Below are 22,387 nucleotides of genomic sequence, written 5' to 3'. Positions count from 1 at the left end.
CGTTTATCATAAAGCTTGGTTGTTAGATTACCATTAACGTCTTTCTCTAGTAAAATATCCAAATATGAAACAGATGTGTCTGACTCTGAGGTATCTTTATTTCAAGCTCACTGGGATATATCGTATCGACAAGAATGGAAATAAGAAAGAATTAAAAGACATTATCTAGTAGCCAATTATTTACTAAAGCGTACATGCAGGTTCCGCCCACCTAATTTGAATACCGTACCATCCACAAAACGAAACGAAACGTTCACAAAACGAAACGAACCGTGCACAAAACGAAAAGTATCGTTCACAAAAACGAAACGCACGTTTTGGGGTCTGTATCAAAATTTTCTGACAAGTCGAAATATAATTATCTAGGTCGACTTGTCAGATGTTATATCGACTTGTCAGATAATTTTGACGACTTGTTAGAAAGTTATGTTGATTTGTCAGATGATTGTTGACTTACTAGATCTGTATGTTGACTTTTCATATGATTATATTGACGTGTCCGAAAAATATTTTATCAATTGGATGTTATAAACTGGTCATGAACACGTTTCCATGTTAAAATTTTACTCAAGTGAATGAGTGACATGTCGACATACATGTAAAGATCTGACAAGTTGACACAAAGATCTGACAAGTCGATATGATCATCTGACAAGTCGATATAAACATCGTAGAAGTAATGGCAAAAATATGCCACCATACAAAACAAAACGAAATCAAAACAAAGAAGTAAACATAGATACGAAGAAAAGGTAATTTAACAAAAACAATAAACAACAAAATGCCTTTATGACCTAAATACTATGTACGCGCGTATTTCAAAGAATCAATATAGAAAGTAAAAGTAGACAAACCCAATTTATTTTTGAAAACTATTCAAAACAGGCTTGTATTCAGGTTGTTCAGATAAACATTACATATCAGCTGTACAATACAAGCATAAACATGGAAGAAACAACACTCTCTATTGTCGCACTGTCTGCATTTGCTATGATTTTTCTTTTTATACTCTTTGCACTGAAACAAAAGAGAGGAATTATAAAGGGGAAAAATTATTCAAGTTCAATTGTCACATATGAGGAAGAAGGAGGCTCCAAAGAATTAAAACCGACAAGTGTAAATTATCATCTAACACGACAGTGTAACTACAAATGTGGATTCTGCTTTCACACAGCCAAAACGTCGTACGTGTTACCAATCGAGGAGGCAAAGAAGGGATTGACGTTGCTGAAAGAAAATGGTAATCTTATTTCATCTTTTTATGCCCCTGGATCGAAAGATCCCGGGGGTATATTGTTTTTTTTCCTGAGAAACTGAAACATTTTAAATTTAGAATGATGCATTATTTTTTCTTTGGGTCAAACCAGGCTTGGGTGAATTACACATGTTCATTGTAAAGTAATGTATTACATGGGTTACTATTACTTATAGAGTTTGGGTAGTTGTAAAGTATCGCATTACCATTACATTTTGGGTTTTCAAAAATAGAAATTCAAAATTTGTGCAATTTTCTTGAACATTCCCACCCCTTCAAAACTAAATGTGATGAATGTTGATTCGAATTTGATTATCAAGTGCTTGTATTTTTGTAAAAAACTTAATTAAATATCTTTTGTTTACTCATAAGAGGAAACTTTCAATTACCAAGATAAAATCATGTAAAATGTGTACTTTTTGTGTAACTTATTGATGTCAGACAACAAAAAAATTTGTGGCACTTAACCCTTTGCTGAACTATTTGAATTTCAGACATACATGTAGGTTGTTTTGATGGGTAGTTTATTATGAAAAAAAAAATCAATACATTGACAACTAAAAGGGTTTGGACAGTGTGTATATGTGCATTTTGTTTACTAAAAGTAATATGTCTGTCTTCCATTCCTTTTGGTCCAATGGATTTGTCATGGTCAGCACTTGCTATAGACCAGTTCAATTAATGTTTCATATATTAATAACAACTAGGGGAAAGGGACTGGTTTTTTAGCACTTCTAAAAGCAATATATTGTTTGTGTTTTGTTGACACTCAATTAATTGTATCCTAAATTTAAAAAGATATTTTAAATGCCATTGAAAATTCTTTGAAATTAAAACTAATCTAAGTAAGAAAATTCAAAGGTAGTATATGTAATTGTAAATTAGACAACATTACTCTATAGTTTTGAGAAAGTAATGCATTACATTACTATTACATCTACATGTACATGTACATGTAATGCAGAATTTTTTGGCCTTACACATTACTAGCATATTTTGATTACTTTGATTTCAAGCAATGTTTTGCATTACATTTCCTTTACATTTAGCATTACCCCAAGCATGGGGAATACATTTAGTGCTTAGAGAAATTTATTTACTACACTGTATCGGCCAATTTAATTGGTTTTCGGTCTACTCTGCTCGCCACAAAGCGGTCCTTTTCCGTGGGAAGCGGTGCAGATCGAAAACCCTTGGTATGCAGAGGTGACAAACACTAGGTCATGATAGGTATGTACGACTAGGCGTTCGTTCCATTTTGATGAGAGAAAAAGATTTCAACACTGATAATACAATATAAAATCATGACATAATGAACATCTCATTCCGAAACGGGTCTCATTCAGTTGAAAATCGAGGAGGATCGAGGACCCCCCCCCTTTTTTGTAATAAATTTTTGCTATGCCGTACGATCGAGATACTGAGACGTACAAATGTACGTAAGGGATAATAAGTCGTAATTACGAGATAATATTAGTCATCCAGGTCCAATCAAGGGTGTACGGGGATTTACCCCGGGTTTTATCCCATGGATACACCCTGAGGCCAAAGGCCGAAGGGTGTATGGAATACCATCCGGAGTAAATCCCCGTACACCCTTGATTGGACCTGGATAACGAATTTATTTCCTATGTACTCTAATAAATTCTTTTTAAAACAAGTCCAATCAACTATGTTTCAATTTACTACGTCCTAAATTTGCATCGTGACGTCATGTTATTTGCTTTTTATCATAGCGAAACTATGCATTGTGACGTCACGTTTTTTACACCCGGCTCAAGTCGGGTGTACGGAAATTTACACCCTACTTTGTAACCAACCAAAGCTTGTGTTACAAGCTACATAGGAAATAATGTGTCGTACGTACGCGATGCTAAGTCGTACGAACGACAAAATAAGTTGAGGGACATAATTATACGAACTTAAAGCTGTACGTAGGAGATAGTAACACGTAATAACGAAAGAATATGTCGTAATTAAGAGGAGATACGTTATACGAACGATAGTCGTAATAACGAGATACTAAGTCGTATAGGAATTGTATAAATACGAGATAATAACTCGTACAAACGACAAATACTTAGTCGTAATATCGAGATAATAAGTCGTAATAACAAGTAATAAGGCCATCTTTAAAAAAAAATGTTTGGTTGCCCTCTCCCGACCGACTGGATAAAAATGGCTCGACTCAAATCTTTTTTTAACTTCAAGGGAACACCAATTTTTTTATGCATTCTGGGAAATATAGTTTGAAAATTCAGCATTGATATTGAAATTTTCTGAGAAAAAAATGTTTCCACCTACCGACCGAATATTTTCATCCTGAGTCGGGAGAGGGCAAACAAACACTATTTTAAAGTTGGCCAAAGTCGTGCGAACGACACGATCATGCAGTCGTTATATCGAGATACATTATAGGAGAATAGTTGTTTAATATCATACATTATTATTGAATGTAAATAATGTTGCTGAAAATATGATATCTGTTTGTAGTTTACATGCTGATGATAATTCTTAACAGCAATATTAAGATAATTTTATCGAGCAAAATCTTAATCATACTGATGATACGTATGTGAATGTAATATAATCTTCACATTTATCGTACTTTCCTTTTATAATTCTTTTCAATATCGATTTCTATTATCATGTCACCCCGAACGAAGTCGGGGGACATATTGCTATTGTACGCATGAAAACGTTGTCCGGGGACTTTCTGGCTGATGGCTGGGGCATTGTTGCTGGAACTTTCCATAAAAGATGAAGACCAACTGTATATATGTGGAAAAAAAATTCAGTTTCAGCATGGCTACCGTTGCCGTGGAAACGTACGAAAAGTGAAGAATTTTGTCCAGAAGTGTTCTCGCTGATATCTTAGTAGATCGTAATGAATCTTCATAGAAATGATAACCAGTAATTGTAGTTTTGCAAATCGCATTTAAAATTTTCATGCCACCCATCGTTGCCATGGAAACAGAAGAAAAGTAAAAATTGCTAAACTTCGATTTTTTCACAAACTGCTCAGGCAATTATTTTGAAACTTGTACGGATTGTTCCTTGCATTTTGTCAAAGTAATTTCTATTTAAAAAAAATTAGGATCTTTTGCAAACAGTTGCCTTAGGAATGAAAGAAACAGAAAAAGGTTAATATACGCACAGATGTTTTCCGAGGTAGCTTGGACAATTGTGATGAAAATTTACAGGAATTATGATAAGACACTCTATTTGTTCAGTCAACATTCAAAAATTTCTAAATGCCTACCGTTGCCATGGAAGCAGGAAAAAGGTGATTTTTTTTTAATATTTTCATTTTTCTCGGTAAATAACAAAGCAAACTTTTCAAAACTTTATTGGTTTAATCCTTTCAATGTATCACAGTGGTTTCTGCATAAAATGGAATTGATGGTCAGCGGAAGGAAGGTCGGGACGACTTATTGTTTTTGATTCTCCTTTCTTTCGTCTTGGAGCGTTCTCGTAGAAGGCTTAGAAAACCTTTAGCAAACTTCACAGAAATAAAGGTCAACACCAATAGTTGTGCGGATACATGCATATATTAAATTTTCAAAGGATGTCTATTTAAAAACTGAAAGTTCTTATTTGCAGTTTCTTGATACGAGTGGCCAATAAACGTTATATATACGTTTATGTTTGATCTTTTTAAAGCTATAAATTGTTCAATTTCTTTGTCTTCCTAATTTCTTTTTTTTTTGTCTAATATTACTAGGGCACGTAAATGCTAATCTATAGAGCTTGTATATTTCACCAGTTTCTTGATATGATTAAGAAAAAATAAAATATCTTAGGATTTCCATAAAACGTAGGACCAATGTTTCTTAAACACTACAAACTATTCATTTTATTTTTATTTAAGTAGTTTACGGGGACTGCACCAGTATAATACTCATAGTACGGAATGTAGAGATAAAACTTCCTGGTGACAGAGAAGATACGGAAAACTTTCCTATTGCCATAGAAACGAGTTTCTATGAAATAAAAAGGGTTGTATCTGGTATATATCTGATGGGCGCATTTTTTATTTCCCTCTTTTCAAATATACATGTATAAAAGACCATGTCATAGTTTAACCTCCCCCCCCCCTCTCTCTCTCTTTATATATACCTTTCTCTAATTGTTAAGAAGGCAAGTTTTGCTTTATGCTTTGGATTCTTAATGAAATGACCTTCAAAAGCAACCCTTCATCATGAAGTTTTCAAAATGCTACTGCTTAATACTCACTAAAAAATGATGGTAAATTAACATGTCTATTTTCAAGACCCCCCCCCCCTTCCGAAAACAGCTAGATATAACGCAGATATAAAATTTACAATTTACAATTGAAGAAGATCTTAAGAGTTTCATGAATAAAATTCAGTTCCGTTGATGTGATCTGATATTTTGGCAGCATTCAGTCTTCTTCTGTTTTGTCTAGAGAATTTATAATAATTTTATTTACAATTAAATTATCTTTAAAAAGTAGCGATTGTCAGCTGTTTTCATTAGCATTTCACAATTTCTTGTTAATATATTAATTGCATATGAATAACTTCATTCAATGATAGTTAGAATCAGTAAAATTCTAATTCCCATCGTTTTTATTAATTTGAACTGGGATCCGCTCCCGCACTTGCGTGAAGGCCTCATCACTACTGTTTATATATAGCACGCCGGAAACGTACTTTTCTGATTCTGTTAAACTAAGAAAGTTTACACATACTTTATGATCTCATATAAAAAAAAAATAGCCCCTGTTCTATGTAAAATTACCCGATCTGAAGAGGAAAATTCAGGAATTATTTTCTTCAGCCATGAACCTGGTATTCTGTTAATTAAGGTCTTCTGTCTTCTACAGAAGGCCTTCTTGTTATTCCGGAAAATTTAATAATTTTATTTTACACCAATCAAATCTCTCAAAAACAATTTTCATATAATAATTTATATAGCTTGTGTGTGAAAAGGTGGGGTGGGGGGCTTTTTCTGCAAATACTCACTTTTTTAAGCATTGGAGCAATCTTACAGCTTATGGTTCAGTTCGGGGTGACATACGCTATTGCTTGCAGTAGCAGATTTTCTAGTTAGTTTTTCTTTTTCTTAATCTTTAATTTATGTACGTAGGAATACACTGTACCTCGATCTTTTTAGCGAAAAGGGCGGTAAAAATAGATATCTTCCTAATGCACGCGATAAATGGAAAATCTGATAAACGCAAAGCCTGGTAAACGATAAACGGAAAATCTGAAAGGATACACGCGCGATACGATAGGATACACACACGATATGACTCGATAGAATTGTCAAGAATAACGTTGGGGGTACTGTACTACATTGTACATAAAGATGAATGGTCAAGGAAATGGTTGTTGAAATTTAACCCATATAGAACACTAAAGCAACAAACTCCTAATTAATTTTTTTGAGAATTGCCAATAAGAATATGTCGCAGAAAACTAACATCTTGGGATACTGCTGTCTTCAAACTAAGGATGGTCTGATCACATTTATAAAATTGTAAAGAAAACTTGCAAAAACTTGGGTTACTCAAAAAAACTAAAATTTACTGTGTCAAGGGATAATTTGTCCCAGATGTATATACCTTTTATTAGACCACAACTAGAATATGCCGTTGAAGCTTGGTTTGAATGCGCAAAGGTAGACATTAAAAGGTTTCAAAAAGTTCAATTATTTGCTGCAAGAATAGTTACTGGGTACACAACTATTGCTTCGAGAGAACGCAGAAGAGATAAATACAGAAAGAAGAGATAAATACAGAAAGAAACTTAAAACAATGTACAAAATGCACAAAAATTTAGTACCTTAATTTATATACAAACTATTACAGTACATGCACCTGATACAATATTTCACGATACACTACCAGAAATTCCTTAGACTATTCTTTGCCAAAATGCAGATTAGGTTTATTTAACAAATTATTTGTTCCAGATACTGTCAGAACGTGGAATGCCCTTAGCCTGAAAACAAGGAAGGCATGTTTCAACGAAAAATGTAATAACGACGCAAAATGTAATAAACTGAGATAACATTTCGTGTTATTACATTATTACAGTTTGCCACGTGTCAGGGTCATCGAAGACTGTACATGTAATAATGAAAATGTAAAAAAAAAAACTTTTTGGATTCATTTTGCGTTATTACATTTTGCGGTGAGGTTAACGAAGAATGTAATAACACACGCTTTGGATTTCACTAATTTTATTAACGCCAATTAGAATAATAACATGTGTTTGTTAGAGGTAAATACTTATTTTAGGGAGAAACCATTTCCCAAGGCGCAAAAGTTTAAAAAGATCCAAAATAAAATAAAACAGAATAGCTTTAACATATAAGCTGTATTACAATGCAAAATGTAATAACGACGCAAAGTGTAATAAACTGAGATAATTACACTTCGCGTTATTACATTTTGTGTCGAAATCAACTTAGAATGTAATAACGCAAAGTGTAATTTAATTCTTTTTTAATATTACATTTTGCTTCGAGATCAACGCAGAATGTAATATTAAGCAAAATGTAAAAATTTTGGATTATTACACTTTCTGTTATTACATGTTGCGTCATTGTTACGCCCTGGTTAAACGGAAAGTATGATTTTATCATTATGGATTTAAAGTTTAGATTTCATTTGAAACTATTTTAAATCATATTTCCTGAAGTTTAAAAAATCTGTCAATTCTATATGTTATTAAAAAATATAAATACATGTATATTCACTGTTTATACTCCTAGCATTCGGTGTCGAAAATTGCACAAATTCTATAAGCGCCAATTGAAATAATTATCTGTGTTACTAGAGGTAACAACTTATCCCTCCAAATTCAGGGAGAACCATTTCCCAAGACGCAACAAGTTAAAGAACTTACAATAGAATATACTAGTAACAAAAAAGCTTTGACATATAAGCTGTAGAAAAAAAACTAAATCCTATTTGATTTTTATAAAAGTATTTTGAGGTATAAGTACAATTCAAACAATAAGACTTTCAAAAGTTCGAAAATATGGCTATCATTTTGTTATGGCATCTAATAAGGATTATGACATTTTGTTTTATAAATTTTTCCTCGGGATCAATGTAAAACGTCATATCGAGAGGAAATTCAGGAATGTTTTAGATAAGGTAGTCAAAGTTATATAAAGAAAAATTAACTGATTGCAATATACCCACGGGTGATCTTGTCTTTTACTCATAAATTGACGAGATCACCTTTGGGTATCCGACGATGTGCTACAAACTGTATTCCTACTTTCAACGAAAAAATGCATTTAATTGTGGATCGAGATAATAAGCGATAATTACATTCTGCGGTATTAGTTTTAACTTCGACGCAGAATGTAATGATCCCAAAAAAGTGTTTTTACATTTTGCGTTGACCTCGGCGCAAAATGTAATAACACAAAATGTAATAATCCAAAAAGTGTGTTATTGCATTTCGCCCTATTAAATTCTGCGTTTATCTCGACGCAAAATGTAATTAGTGCAAAATATAATATTCTCGGTTTATTTCATTTTGCGTCGTTGTTACATTCTGCGTTGTGAGAAAGCTGTCAATAAAAATTAAATCCTATTCTATTATTTGAAAATATTTTTAAAACAAGAAAACTTCCAAAAGTTTGAAAATATGGTTGTCATTTTGTTATGGCAACTAACAAGGATTATAACATTTTGTTTTAACTAAAACTGTACATACCGACAGAAAAAATGGGAATATTTTGGATAAGGAAGTCAAACTTGTGTGAAGAAAACTAAATTGATTGCAATATATTCCCACTTTCTATGGAAAAATCATATATTTGTTGAGATAAAAATTGATCATTACATTCTGCGATATAACATTTTGCGTTGTCTTCGACGCAAAATGTACATGTAATAGTACAATATGTAATAAACCACAAAGTGTGTTGTTATACCCCTACTAAACAGTCCTTATATAATTTCTTACTTTAAAAAGTCCAACAATTCGACTGTTTTCCCCGACTGTCGGTCCAGGAACTTTTAAAATAGACTGTTAAAAAAGACTGTTGCCCGCTGACGTCAAATGGCGCAAAAGTGTGTTATCTTTTCCTCATTCGCCAAACCTCGGCTGATTCGGGTAACCGTGAGCTAAATGTAATCAGCCGAGGAGTGCCGAGTAAATTAAACTCGTTAAGATAAACAGAAGTTTTGCTGCGGCGAACGAGGATGAAATCCAGGCGATACTTGAAAGTAGGGACAGTCATAATACGAAAAATGTTGTGAAAACGGCTGAAAATATTCTCGAATATCTGGTGACTCTATTTTTATTTTCTGTTAAATTTATAAATCTGATTTAGTAGGAGTATAACAAAACAGTTGTTGACAGGAGTCTCGGGAAACAGTCGACCTACGGCCTTGGGCAACAGCTTGCACTCCGGTCCAACAGATCGACTGTTTCCCTCTACCCCAGTCAACAACTGTATATTATTACATTTTGCGTTATAATTCTGCGTTGATCTCGACGCAAAACGTAATAATCTCAGTTTATTACATTTTGCGTAATTATTACATTTTGTGTTTTAACACTTTTGCATTTGCGTGACAACTTCCATTAAGATTGAGACACAACTGTATTTTAAACTCAGACCTATTTAGTTGTAACTTAATTGCCAGTCCTAATTGTTCACGTGGATTATAAGAAGATGCATGTAATCGGGGGGGGGGGGGTTATTTGTAAAAATTATGCAAAAGCATGACATTCTGTAATGAATAAGCTACTTTCATTTAATGTTTTGTACATTATGCTCATTTGATGCTAGGGGGGATTCTTTCGCTTATATACAAAATGCTGAACCTTTCAAGATAATTCAAATTTTTCTAAATGAACGTGGTCGTTTTTGGTTTGAACATATTTTATTGTAATTAATAAATACAATGGGATTGGGCACAAGTTCTGAAAACTTATTACGCCCTCTCCCTACATGTAAATTACACATTTAAATCGTCACAGTTAAACATGAAGTTTTAAAGTATAAAGTGGTCGTTTTTCTATAAAAGCTTACATTTTACAATGAAAATTTATATTTTGTATATCTTAAGGAAGAATTTATTTTTCTTTTTAATACTTCTTTGAATGTGTAGTAGACCATTTCTATCCATGTATTTATGTTGTTTAAAGAGAAGAGTACTTAAGTTTTAGAATTTTTGTCTGATCCATTTGACTTTTTGTCAATAAAATACATGTGTGTTCAATTCAATTCTCCAGTTCAAGGTCAAAGTCATGCATGTACACTCAAGTTATTTATTTACATAACATTGAAATGGTTTTATATATATATATATTTACATTTGCAAATGTTTTCCCTTATATAACACTATTGAAAGCAACGCGTATCTATATCCGTATAAACACAGGTTCCTCGCATCATAAACGTTCGACGTAATTTCTCAGTGACGTCATAAAGGGTCGACGCGCAAACAATGGATCAAATACGTGCCGTTGAGTTTGAAAAATAAAACATTTCACGCGTGAAAGATTATAATCAGGAAAATATAAAATATGAATAAGTCATAAATGTAAATATAAGTAATAATGTATCATTTTTAAACATCTATCGGATATAAATACGGGTTGGTACGAGATCAAATTTACCATAAAGCCCTTCGGGCTTTATGGAATTTGATCTCGTGACCAACCCGTATTTATATCCCGATAGATGTTTAAAAATGATACCTTATTTCTTAAATATATATATATATATATATATATATATATATATATATATATATATATATATATATATATATATATATATATATATATATATATATATATATATATATATATGTATGTTGTTGATATTATTGATTCATTTGAATAGAGAAATGATTAAATTATTGCGTGCATCAATTCAGCAAATTAATTAAGGAATGTTTTTAAGTTTAATTTGTGTGAGTTATTTGTGTGTAAATCACACAGACTTGTCACGTAGGCATATTTCATGAAGCGCGCTAGCGCTTCATGAAAAATATGCCTACGTGCAAGTCTGTGTGATTTACACACCAATAATTCACACTAAACTTAAAAACATTCCTTATATTTACATTTTACAAGTTTAAAAGCACAAATGATATAGTCAATATTTGACTTTCTTGCTGCCCTATATCGTTACATTTTTATTAACGTCTCTGTAGCCTCATTGTGACGTCACTTTAGCGCGAGTTTCACCGTGTATATTTCTACGCGTGAGTATACACAAAAATGACTTTCAAATCAATTTCACAGTTGGCTTAGTAGAAAAATACAGCAAATGTAAATATTTACATGTAATACTATAAACAATTGATTTAATGCGTGCAATAATTCAGAATTGAAGATATTCTTGGTTATTTAAAAAGATCTTGAATTGAATTCATCAAATGAATAAAAAATATCTTCAAATAATTAAGAAATGACTTTAATTTTTGAAGATTCATGAGGACATGAACTACGACGCTTCATGACGGCATATTTCATGAAGCGCGTTAGCGCTTCATGACAAATATGCCGGCGTGAAGCGTTGTAGTTCATGTACCTCATGAATTTTAAAAAATTAAATTCATTTCTTATATTTACATTATTTTTCTGATGAATCACCATAAATTACGCTATTCATCTATCATTTTTTAAAGCAAAACCGTTTGCACTATAGTTTTGACGTCGAGTGCGGTATTATGACGTAACAATGGAGATATTCATGCTCATCCATGCTAGTTCATGAGAAAATGAACAGTCTTCTAATTTGCAAAGAATCTAAAGGAAAAATATTTGGAAATGTAAATATTTAAAGATAATACATGTGTTACATTAAAATTTTAAAAGAACGAGGGCGCTTTTGATTGACATTCGGCAGGAATCGGGGCGCATTTGAAAAGTGAAAACTGTATTGTAAAATTAAATTTTAACATTCTTTTGATGTATCATGTTCCTATGAAACAGGAAAGGAAAACATTTTCCCAATAGTGTGTTTTGATTTCCTTAAAAATAACTTGAAACATGGCTAGATGCGTCATTTGGTACAAAATATTACTAAGCATTGAATCATTATTTTTTTTTAAGATATAGTCCCATAACTGCAACGGTGTGTGCAAACAAATTGAGTAACGCGCGTTAGCTCGTTATGAAAATTTGTTTGCAAACATCGTTGCAGTTATGAGACTATATCTTTCAAAAAATAATGATTCATTGCTTATATTTACATTTTTCAACTCCTTGCGTTGACTGCAAATGTGATTTATATTTCAAAATCCATATATTATCCTTCGGGTAAGTTACAATTAATGGAAGAGCCATTGCAACAGCTTCTGTTCAATGTGAGCGTGAATTTTGATTTTCGCTTATGACGTTGCACTTCCACAGCGTTCAGCGTTTTTGACGTCAAAATAAAACGTATATCTTAACCTTTTGACCCCCTGTGCGTGTTATGGAGTTTTGAATGTTGTAGCTTTCCATACACTTTATAAGCAAAATACATGTATAATGTAAATATCATTTTTTAAACACGTTTTTGTAAAAATTTGTTATCTCTGGGTCATCTCTCCACGATTTTAAAAAAAAAATATTTGTGTGGATTTGTATTGAAAGAAACGAACAAACATTTGTAAAAAATGGAGGGAAGACCCAGAGACTATAAAAAATGAACTTTTTCCAAATAAATAGCAATGTGTAAATGCGTTGCTTCTTTGTCATTTTAAATTCCTGAGTGTTTGTGTAGCGATGATAGCTCAGCAGTATGCGTTACCAGTACAACGCACTAAGGAGTTTGAGGAGTTTTTGGTTCGATCCTCGCATGGAGCAATTTATTTATTTTTCTTTTTTTATACAAACAATCAAGTGAATTTTATTTACTGATTTATAAGTTTAGAAAGAGATAAATTTTGGTTCAGTTGCACGGGGAGCGAAAGCAATTTTTCAAACCTACTGAAACTTCATTTCATATGTCATACCCAATTATCTTGTTAGGTGTTTATTATTTATGTGATAAATAAAATATTTATTTCATTTTTGAAAGCTATTTCAATGTAAATCTAAACATTTTCCTAACTTAGTAAAGTCTGTCCACTTCTGGTCAGCCGACCAAGTCGTGGACATTTAAACCATAAATGTTTCGTACACATGATTCCTGCAGATCGCACGCCAAGTACGCCCATCATCTTTATCAATTTAAACTTGTTAAGTTGAAATTGATAAATTTTAAACTTTTAATGTAACACACGTACTACGTTTATACAGATCATAGTTAAGTATACAGTTGTGTCTTAAACAGGTGTGTGGAATATGCATATGTCAGTAAAGCATTTTCTATGGAACGCCATAGCTGCCTGAAGGTCATTTTCATTTTATATGAGGTGGTATAACCTTTATGTGAAGTGGTTAAGTCATTATATATAGTGGTAAAATCATTATATTCAATGAAAACTTTATTATATGCAGTGGTTTTATCTTTATATACAGTGATAAAATCATTATATACAGTGATAAAATCATTACATTCATTGATAACTTTATTATATGCAGTGGTTTTATCTTTATATACAGTGATAAAATCATTATATACAGTGATAAAATCATTATATTCATTGATAACTTTATTATATGCAGTGGTTTTATCATTATATTCAGTGGCAATGTCATTACATGTATATGTAGTGGTTAAATAATGTAATGAAGTGATAGTACCATTACATTATGCTGTAAAATCATTATATGCAGTGGTTTTTCCATTATATACATTATTGATATCTTTCTGTGATGTGATAAATTCAATATATACAATACAAACATAATTTGTGTGATAAAGCAATCATTACATTGTATGAAACCCGCTGCATGTGGAGTGCCAAGTTAATTTCATTCAGTGCGACACCTTTACATGAAGTGAAAAATCTATTATGTGCAGTACTAAGATCATTATATTATATAGTAAAATTATTATATATATTCCTAAAATCATACTTTGCAGTAGTAACATCTTTATATGAGGTGGTTAATTATTAATTATATGATGTTGTTAATTTGTTATATGATGTGGTCAATTCTTTATATGCATTAGTCGTTTCATGATATACAGTGGTAACTTCTTTATCATCATCTAAACTGGTCCTCTTGCAAAAACATTTTTAAAAAATGCGCGGAGATCCAGTTTAAAGAGTGTTTGAAAATAGGAAACCCGGGCCGTGGCAAATTAAAAGCCGGGACTATTCGAGATTTTTTCAAATTTCTGATTTAAAATTTTCAGACTCTTTTTTTAGGCTAATGTGTTTTCGCTGTAAAAATTGTATTTAAATACTTGGTATTTTAGATTTTCTTTACGATTTTTGGTTTCAAGTAAAATTGGTAGGCAGTTTCAATTTTCTGATTTAATATTTTATCCATTGTGCTATAAGTACTTAGCATTTTAGATTTTTTTTTTGGCGATTGTTGATTTCCATGTTGGTAAAATGGGTAGACTGGGTTGGCGATATTTTATGTGTGTGTGTTTTTTTTTTGGACATATTTGATAAAAATCTAATAAACTTAAAAATTATTCCGATGTTAAACACTGTATTTTAACTAAAAAAAACTTTTTCTTTTTGATAGTTATTTCTTTATTTGAAAATGCTATTTTTATGCAAAATACACATTTTCATTAAAAAAAAGATTATTAAACCAGATCCGATCATCCGGGAAGAACCTGGTGCAAAACACCATAAATCATTTCTAATTTCATAATATGCAAATGTGCACTGGTACATGTATCTATATGTTAGTAGATGGAAGGAAACTGGATTACGTTAAATATGTAATTTGTTTAATACTTTTTTCGGGGGGGGGGGGATGTTAAATTACTAATATCAACTATTTATAAGACTGTTTCTAAGACTTCAGAAAACCTTAAATCACATTGAAATGCTTAAAATAAAAATTGCTGCATGAAAACATTTCATTTTCAAGTTTCATCTTTGCCGTCGCCAACGTGGCACGGTGATTAGAGTGTCTGCTCTAAGAGACGCGGAATAAGGAGTCAATCCTTACGTCACGGGTTCGAATCTGACAGTGGGACTTTTTTTTTTTTCTATTTAAATAATATTTTATTATGATTAAACATAACTGGATTGGACAGCAGGCACTGCCTATATAAGTCCTCTCCACAATACAGGTCAAGTGGGACGTTGAGACCGCTCCTTCGTAAGAGACCGCATAAAGTCATAAACCGAGGTCCCGTTCCACAGTAGGTGTTGGCACGAAAAAAATCCCTCACTGCTCAATGGCCGTAAGTGTCGAGTATAGGACAAAATTTGCAGCTCTCCACTGGCAAATTGTGGCGTCTCCATATGAGTGAAAAATTCTCGAGAGGGACGTTAAACAGCAAACAAACAACCAAATTAAAATCATTTTAGCTTTTTTGAATAAAATGATAAAATTAAGAGTTATCCTTCAAGGCTGAGGATCGGATATCCTTAAACCAAGCAACTTACGCGTGATTAAAGTTTGACACAAGGCTTTGCATTAATAGTCCTATAATTACATGTATATGTGATAATTCTTTAATTAATTTATATTTTATTAAATGGCATGTAGATAATGAATAAGTATTTCGAATTTTTTATGTTTGACTTCCGGGAGATCAAATCCGATTTTAATGAACCATTGGCGTCGGAAGGAAATTGATAGTGGGGTGGCTAATTGAAATAGAAAAAAAAAATCAAACCTGAAAAAAAAAACTTGACAAGCAAAAATAAAAAAAAGGAAAATTGTTCTTTCTCCAAACCCGAAAATCCTATTTCGGGGGTGGGGGGGGGGGGGGGGTCGAAATCTTTCAGTACCAAATTCTTTTAAACACTACCAATTACCCTTCTTTCACTACAATGAATCGTGCCTGTAGAAAGTGGGGAGGGAGGGGGGAGGCTAGACCTACGCCCGAATTTTCAATGCCTATATTATGTCTACCTTTATAAAAAAAAAAGGGGGGGCGATAGCCCCCCCCCCCCGGTTCCGACGCCTATGTGAACCGGTTTTTCTTAAACGTGTCATTTCACTCAAAAAATGTCTTTCAAAGAATGAATAATTTTTAACATCAGAATAATTTAAAAGTTTAATAGCTTTCTGTCAAATATGACCAAAAAAAAAACAACAAACAAACAAATAAACAAAAAAAAAAACAAACAAACAAAACACGTATATAAAATGTCTACTTGATTGCCTACCCGATTTACCAACCTCACGGGCGGATTCAGAGAGGGCCTATGGGGCCCGCCCCCCCCCCCTTGTGTCCAAAATATACATAAGATTTAATAAATCAATTGTTTTTTGGTTTGGCTGTGGGCTACCTACCCCGACCAAAAACTTGTCGGGCCCCCCTTTTCAAGATTCCTGGATCTACCACTGAACTTGGAAATCAACAATCTAAATTACTAAGTATTTTAAAATTAAATGCAAGTTTTACAGCGAATACACATTAACCTATAAAAATGAGTCTTAAAATTTCAGCACAGTTGATAAAATCAGGAAGCTGTATAATAGAATCAGAAATTAGAAAAATCTCGAATAGTCCCGGCTTTTAATTTGCCACGGCCCAGGTTTCCTATTTTCAAACACTCTTTAAACTGGAACTCCGCGCATTTTTTTTTAAATAAAAGGACCAGTTTAGATGATGATAAAGAAGTTACCACTGCATAACATGAAACGTCTAATGCATATAAAGATTTGAGCACATCATATAACAAATTAACAACATCATATAATTAATTAACCACCTCATATAAAGATGTTACTACTGCAAAGCATGATTTAAGGAATATATATAATAATTTTACTATATAATATAATGATGTTAGTACTGCACATAATAGATTTTTCACTTCATGTAAAGGTGTCGCACTGAATGAAATTAACTTGGCACTCCACATGCAGCGGGTTTCATACAATGTAATGATTGCTTTATCACACAAATTATGTTTGTACTGTATATATTGAATTTATCACATGACAGAAAGATATCAATAATGTATATAATGGAAAAACCACTGCATATAATGATTTTACAAATAATGTATCGATATTATCACTTCATTACATTATTTAACCACTACATATAATGACATTGCCACTGAATATAATGATAAAACCACTGCATACAATAAAGTTATCAATGAAAATAATGATTTTATCACTGTATATAATGATAAAACCACTGCATATAATAAAGTTTTCATTGAATATAATGATTTTATCACTGTATATAATGATAAAACCACTGCATATAATAAAGTTTTCATTGAATATAATGATTTTACCACTATATATAATGACTTGACCACTTCACATAAAGGTTATTCCACCTCATATAATATGAAAATGACCTTCAGGCAGCTATGGCGTTCCATAATTTTCTAAATGAAAAGTACGTTGGGGGATGGCTTCTCTCGTCTCTCCATTGTTATACCTTAAATTGGTTCCTTTATATAAAAGGCTTACATTTTCCATGTTTTTCTGAGCCTAACGGCCTCAGGCAAACAGTTTGGTTCTTGGGTCTGACAAAATGCATGTTGCCCTCGAATCCAGTTAATAATGTATATTGTTCCACAGCATCTGATATGAAAGATCTTTTAAACAATTTTAATCTGCATTTTGGGACAGTGAATTATTCTTTATTACATTTTATTACATTACTTTTTGTGTCCTATGACGTAGACAACTAGAAATACATTGGAGGAGATCCTCAGATATACCTTAACTTTGTAATTTAAAATTTTTGAGACCTTTTTGCCATACCCTGTCAAAAGCTTTAGAAAGATCACAGAAAACCAGGACTGTGTATTCATCAATACACATGTATTTTGAACAATACTATGATATATTTCTAATAATTGGTACACAGTTGAATGACCGGGTAGAAAATCGGCTTGATATCGATAAAACAAAATATTACAATGAAAATAAGAATTATTCTCTCCATAGTTTTACTAACAAGGAACCAAAGAAACCTTAGAAACCAAAGAGATATCATCCTTAAAAAAATTGACATGAGCTATTTTCCAGAAAGATGGAAACTTTTTTTTACAGATAATGACCTAGCTGTTAAATGACATAGTGCAGCTGTAGTGAGTGCATGGTTTAACAACTGTATGAAGAGTTTTGACTAACACTGTCAAGACCTATGGCGTTATTCACGGGAAGTATTGAAATGTCTACTACTTCCTGTTCGTCTATGATAATACTCGTATTACAGAGTGTGTCGTTACACATTACACAGATTATATATATTTGTTAGTGTTTCATTTGAGTCGACTAGAGTCGAAATAGATGAAAAATGTGAGTTTAATGCTTCTATCTTGTCTATATCAGAATACACCATTTTTTTTTTTATACCTTTATCATTATATATTTGTATCGGTGGTATTTCGTTCGGTAGTTTCACTTTGAATGAATCATCAACTTCCAATATACAAGTAACTTGTTATTGTCCCCCGCTTTCGCGAAAGCGGAGGGACATTAAATCTCATTCGTCTGTCAGTCACTCAGTCTGTCTGTCTGGCACAAAAACTTTAATCTTGATCATCACTTTTAAATGAGAAGAGATAGGGCTTTCATATTTCACTTGTACAAAACCTTTCCAAATATACTATGATTTTTGACCCCCTGACCTTGACCTTGAAAATTGACCTACTTTTCAAAAAGAAGATGGGCGTACTTGGCATGCGATCTGCAGGAATCATGTGTACGAAACATTTATGGTTTAAATGTCCACGATTTGGTCGGCTGACCATTAGTGGACAGACCTTACAAGGTTACGCACATAGGAAAATGTTTAGATTTACATTGAAATTGCTTGCAAATTTGAAATATTTAGTCCACTTATCTAAATACTTACGATAACACAGTAACACTTCATATAAATGATAAACACCTAACAAGATAATAGGGTATGATATATAAAAAATGAAGTTTCAGTAGGTTTGACAAATTGCTTTCGCTCACCGTGCAAAATCTATCTCTTTTAAAACTTTTATATATCAGTAAATAAAATTCAAATGATAAACGACTTGATTGTTTGTATAAAAAAAAAAATAAAATACTTCATATTAGCATCGAACCAAAAACTTCTCGACTCCCATGTGTGTTGGACTCGTAACGCATACACTGAGCTATCATCGCTACACAAACTCTGTGGAATTTAAAATGACAAAGAAGCAACGCATTTAAACATTGGTATTTTCGGGGGGGGGGGGGGGAGTTCATTTTTTATAGTCTTTCGGTCTTCTCTCCATTTTTTTTACAAATGTTTGATTGTTTATTTGAATACAAATGCACGCAAATTTCTTTTTTAAAATCGTGGAGAGATGACCCAGAGATAGCAAATTTTTAGAAAAACGTGTTTAAAAATGTAACATTTTGTACCAAATGACTCATCTAGCCATGTTTAAAGTTATTTTTAAGGAAATCAAAACACACTATAGGGGAAACATTATTTATAACTTTTGAAAGAGATAAGGTAGCATTCATATTTGACATGTGCCTTACCTGTGACAAGACGTTTCTAATCATGCTATGATATTTGACCCCAAGACCTTCACCTGGAAGTTTGACCTAATTTTCAAAAATTTTAACATTAGTGATAACTTTTGAATGACAGAAGATAGGGCATTCAGATTTGATAAGTACATAACCTGTGACAAGAAGTTTTCGAATGTGCTATGATACTTGACCAAGTGAACTTGAGCTTCAAGTTTGACCTAATTTTCAAAAAAAGTAATCATTGCTGCTAACTGTTGAAGGAGAGAAGATAAGGCATTCATATTTGACATGTGCATTACCTGTGACAAGATGTTCCAAATCTGCTATGATTTTTAACCCCCTGACCTTAACCTTGAGGTGTGACCCAATTTTCAAAAAAAATCCATTGCTGATAACTTTTGAATGAGAGAAGATAGGGCATTTATATTTGACATGTGCATTGCCTGTTTCAAAAATGTACTCTGGTTTTGACCTCGTGACCTTGACCTTAATTCTTTGAATTAGCTTGGTTTTGCTTGAATCCTCATAATATGTTTCTATATATTTCAATAAGAATCGGTGAGACGATGATGTGATTTGAAGAAAAGTTTACGATGATACATGTATGATTTAAAATCTGAGAGTTTTAGACTTAATTTAAGGATGGAAGGGGAGGCTTAGCCTTCAACTTCTTTATTCAATTCTGCCACTGCATGTTTTATAGAATTACATGTACTATCTCAATTATGGCTAAACATCAGTGTTAAGAACTTAATTAAATACATACATTTAAATTACAGGTATGGAAAAGGTGAATTTTGCTGGTGGGGAACCTTTCATTGTAAAGCGTGGATCATTTCTGGGAGAGCTGGTGAGATTTTGTAAGGAGGACCTAGAATTGCCAAGTGTCACCATTGTAAGCAATGGAAGTCTCATAACTGAAAAATGGTTTGAAAAATATGGTGAGTATTATTCAACTTATTAAAAGGAATTGTTCAGTAATTTACTTTGTTTTTTGTTAAAAGAATTTGTATACGTATTTCCCCCATTTATTTTTGTATTAGTATTATATTTAAAATTTTATTCAGTTCCAGATTTCTAGGATTTCATATGATGTATATATATACATTATTAACTTTTCAACCACCTTCTGAAGAATTTACATTGACATTGATTTATCTGTTTCAGGGGAATACCTGGATATTTTAGCTGTGTCGTGCGACAGTTTTGTCCCGGAAACAAACAGACACATTGGTCGTTGCCAGAACTCAAGCAAAAAAGACCATCTGGAAAGTTTGTATCGAGTGCGAGACTGGTGCATAAAGTACAAGGTGCGACTTAAAAAATGGCGTTATTAAAGAACTCTTATTTAAATACAATGTAGCATGCATGGCAAAGAATTTTAAGATGGAAGTTTTTGTTAGTAAGAATTTGTGTACATTTTTTACATTTTTCCATCAACATTCTATGTATTGTGAAACTTTTCAAAGGTTGCCTTCAAGATTAATACCGTGGTCAATACTCACAACAAAGATGAAGATATGAGTGAACATATTGCTGAACTTTCACCCTGTCGCTGGAAGGTAAGTAGAACGGTTACTGAAACTCTTCTCAGAAAATTGCTTTCTTCATCCCCTTAAATATTGTAATGTATTAAGATGGAATTTGAAAAACTGCCGGTACATGATTGCTTGATACATCAATGTGCGTGTATGTATACTGAAACCCTAGATGTACAGAATTATTAAAAGAAAAAAATAAATATTTTGTTACCTTTTTATCAGGTATTTCAGTGTCTTCTGATCGGTGGAGAAAATGTCGGTGAAAATGCAATCAGAAACGCAGAAAATATGGTCGTGACGTCAGAAGAATTCCAAGCCTTTTGTGAACGACACAGGGATATCTCTTGTTTAGTTCCAGAATCAAACGTACAGGTTACATCACTTAATATTACGTACTTTAATTCAAATTTTGGTTTGCGTGAATTCTGCTCAATCATTTATAAACAAATGAATACGTAAGTAAAAAAAATTACATGCTGAGTTTTACTGGTGATTACCTTTCACATTATTTTTGTAGATGAAGGATAGCTATCTCATCCTTGATGAATATGTAAGTTATTTTATAGCAGTGTCAACTAACAAATCACTTTACGTGAATGCAACTCGGTAGTTTTGTATCACCAATATTTTGATTTTAGATGAGGTTTTTGGACTGTACACGTGGTAACAAAGATCCCTCTCGCTCTATTCTCGATGTTGGAGTAAAAAATGCCCTTAAATTCAGCGGTTTTGACGAAAAAATGTTTCTCAAAAGAGGTGGCAAATACAAATGGAGCAAGGCGGACATGAATCTCGAATGGTAAACCCTGTAAAATAATCCTGCATTCTAATACATGTACATGTATATTATCTATTATTTTTACGGCCAGAAATAAGTTTTACTCTATTAAAAACGAATGTCATTTTTAACACAGATGCTATTATATTTATTTTCCTGCATAGAGATTTATATTTTAAAACAATTTGTGATTGCGAAACGTGTACAGTATCTAAGTGATATACACTAATTAGCTCACCTGAGCTGAAAGCTCAAGTGAGCTTTTCTGATCACCCGTTGTCCGTCGTCCGTCCGTCTAGCTGTTTGTCCG

At 32.5% G+C, this 22,387-nt stretch overlaps 1 protein-coding gene across 1 annotated transcript; it reads left to right on the top strand.

Annotated features, from left to right (window-relative positions):
• The first annotated feature begins 945 nt into the window (after positions 1–945).
• On the top strand, positions 946–22,147 carry LOC133190709 (S-adenosylmethionine-dependent nucleotide dehydratase RSAD2-like). The gene is made up of 7 exons (XM_061326395.1): positions 946–1,240; positions 20,538–20,699; positions 20,926–21,068; positions 21,228–21,320; positions 21,522–21,671; positions 21,817–21,849; positions 21,938–22,147. The coding sequence occupies exons 1-7, from the start codon at positions 946–948 to the stop codon at positions 22,100–22,102; spliced, it is 1,041 nt and encodes a 346-aa protein (XP_061182379.1). The 3' UTR covers positions 22,103–22,147.
• The last annotated feature ends 240 nt before the right edge of the window (positions 22,148–22,387 follow it).

The sequence above is a fragment of the Saccostrea echinata genome, unplaced genomic scaffold, assembly GCF_033153115.1.
Source record: "Saccostrea echinata isolate AGI-Se365-2 ecotype Australia unplaced genomic scaffold, CSIRO_AGI_Sech_v1 ptg000022l, whole genome shotgun sequence".
Lineage (NCBI taxonomy): Eukaryota > Metazoa > Mollusca > Bivalvia > Ostreida > Ostreidae > Saccostrea > Saccostrea echinata.
Note: the sequence above shows the minus strand (reverse complement) of the source record. Positions and strands in the feature narration are given on the sequence as shown.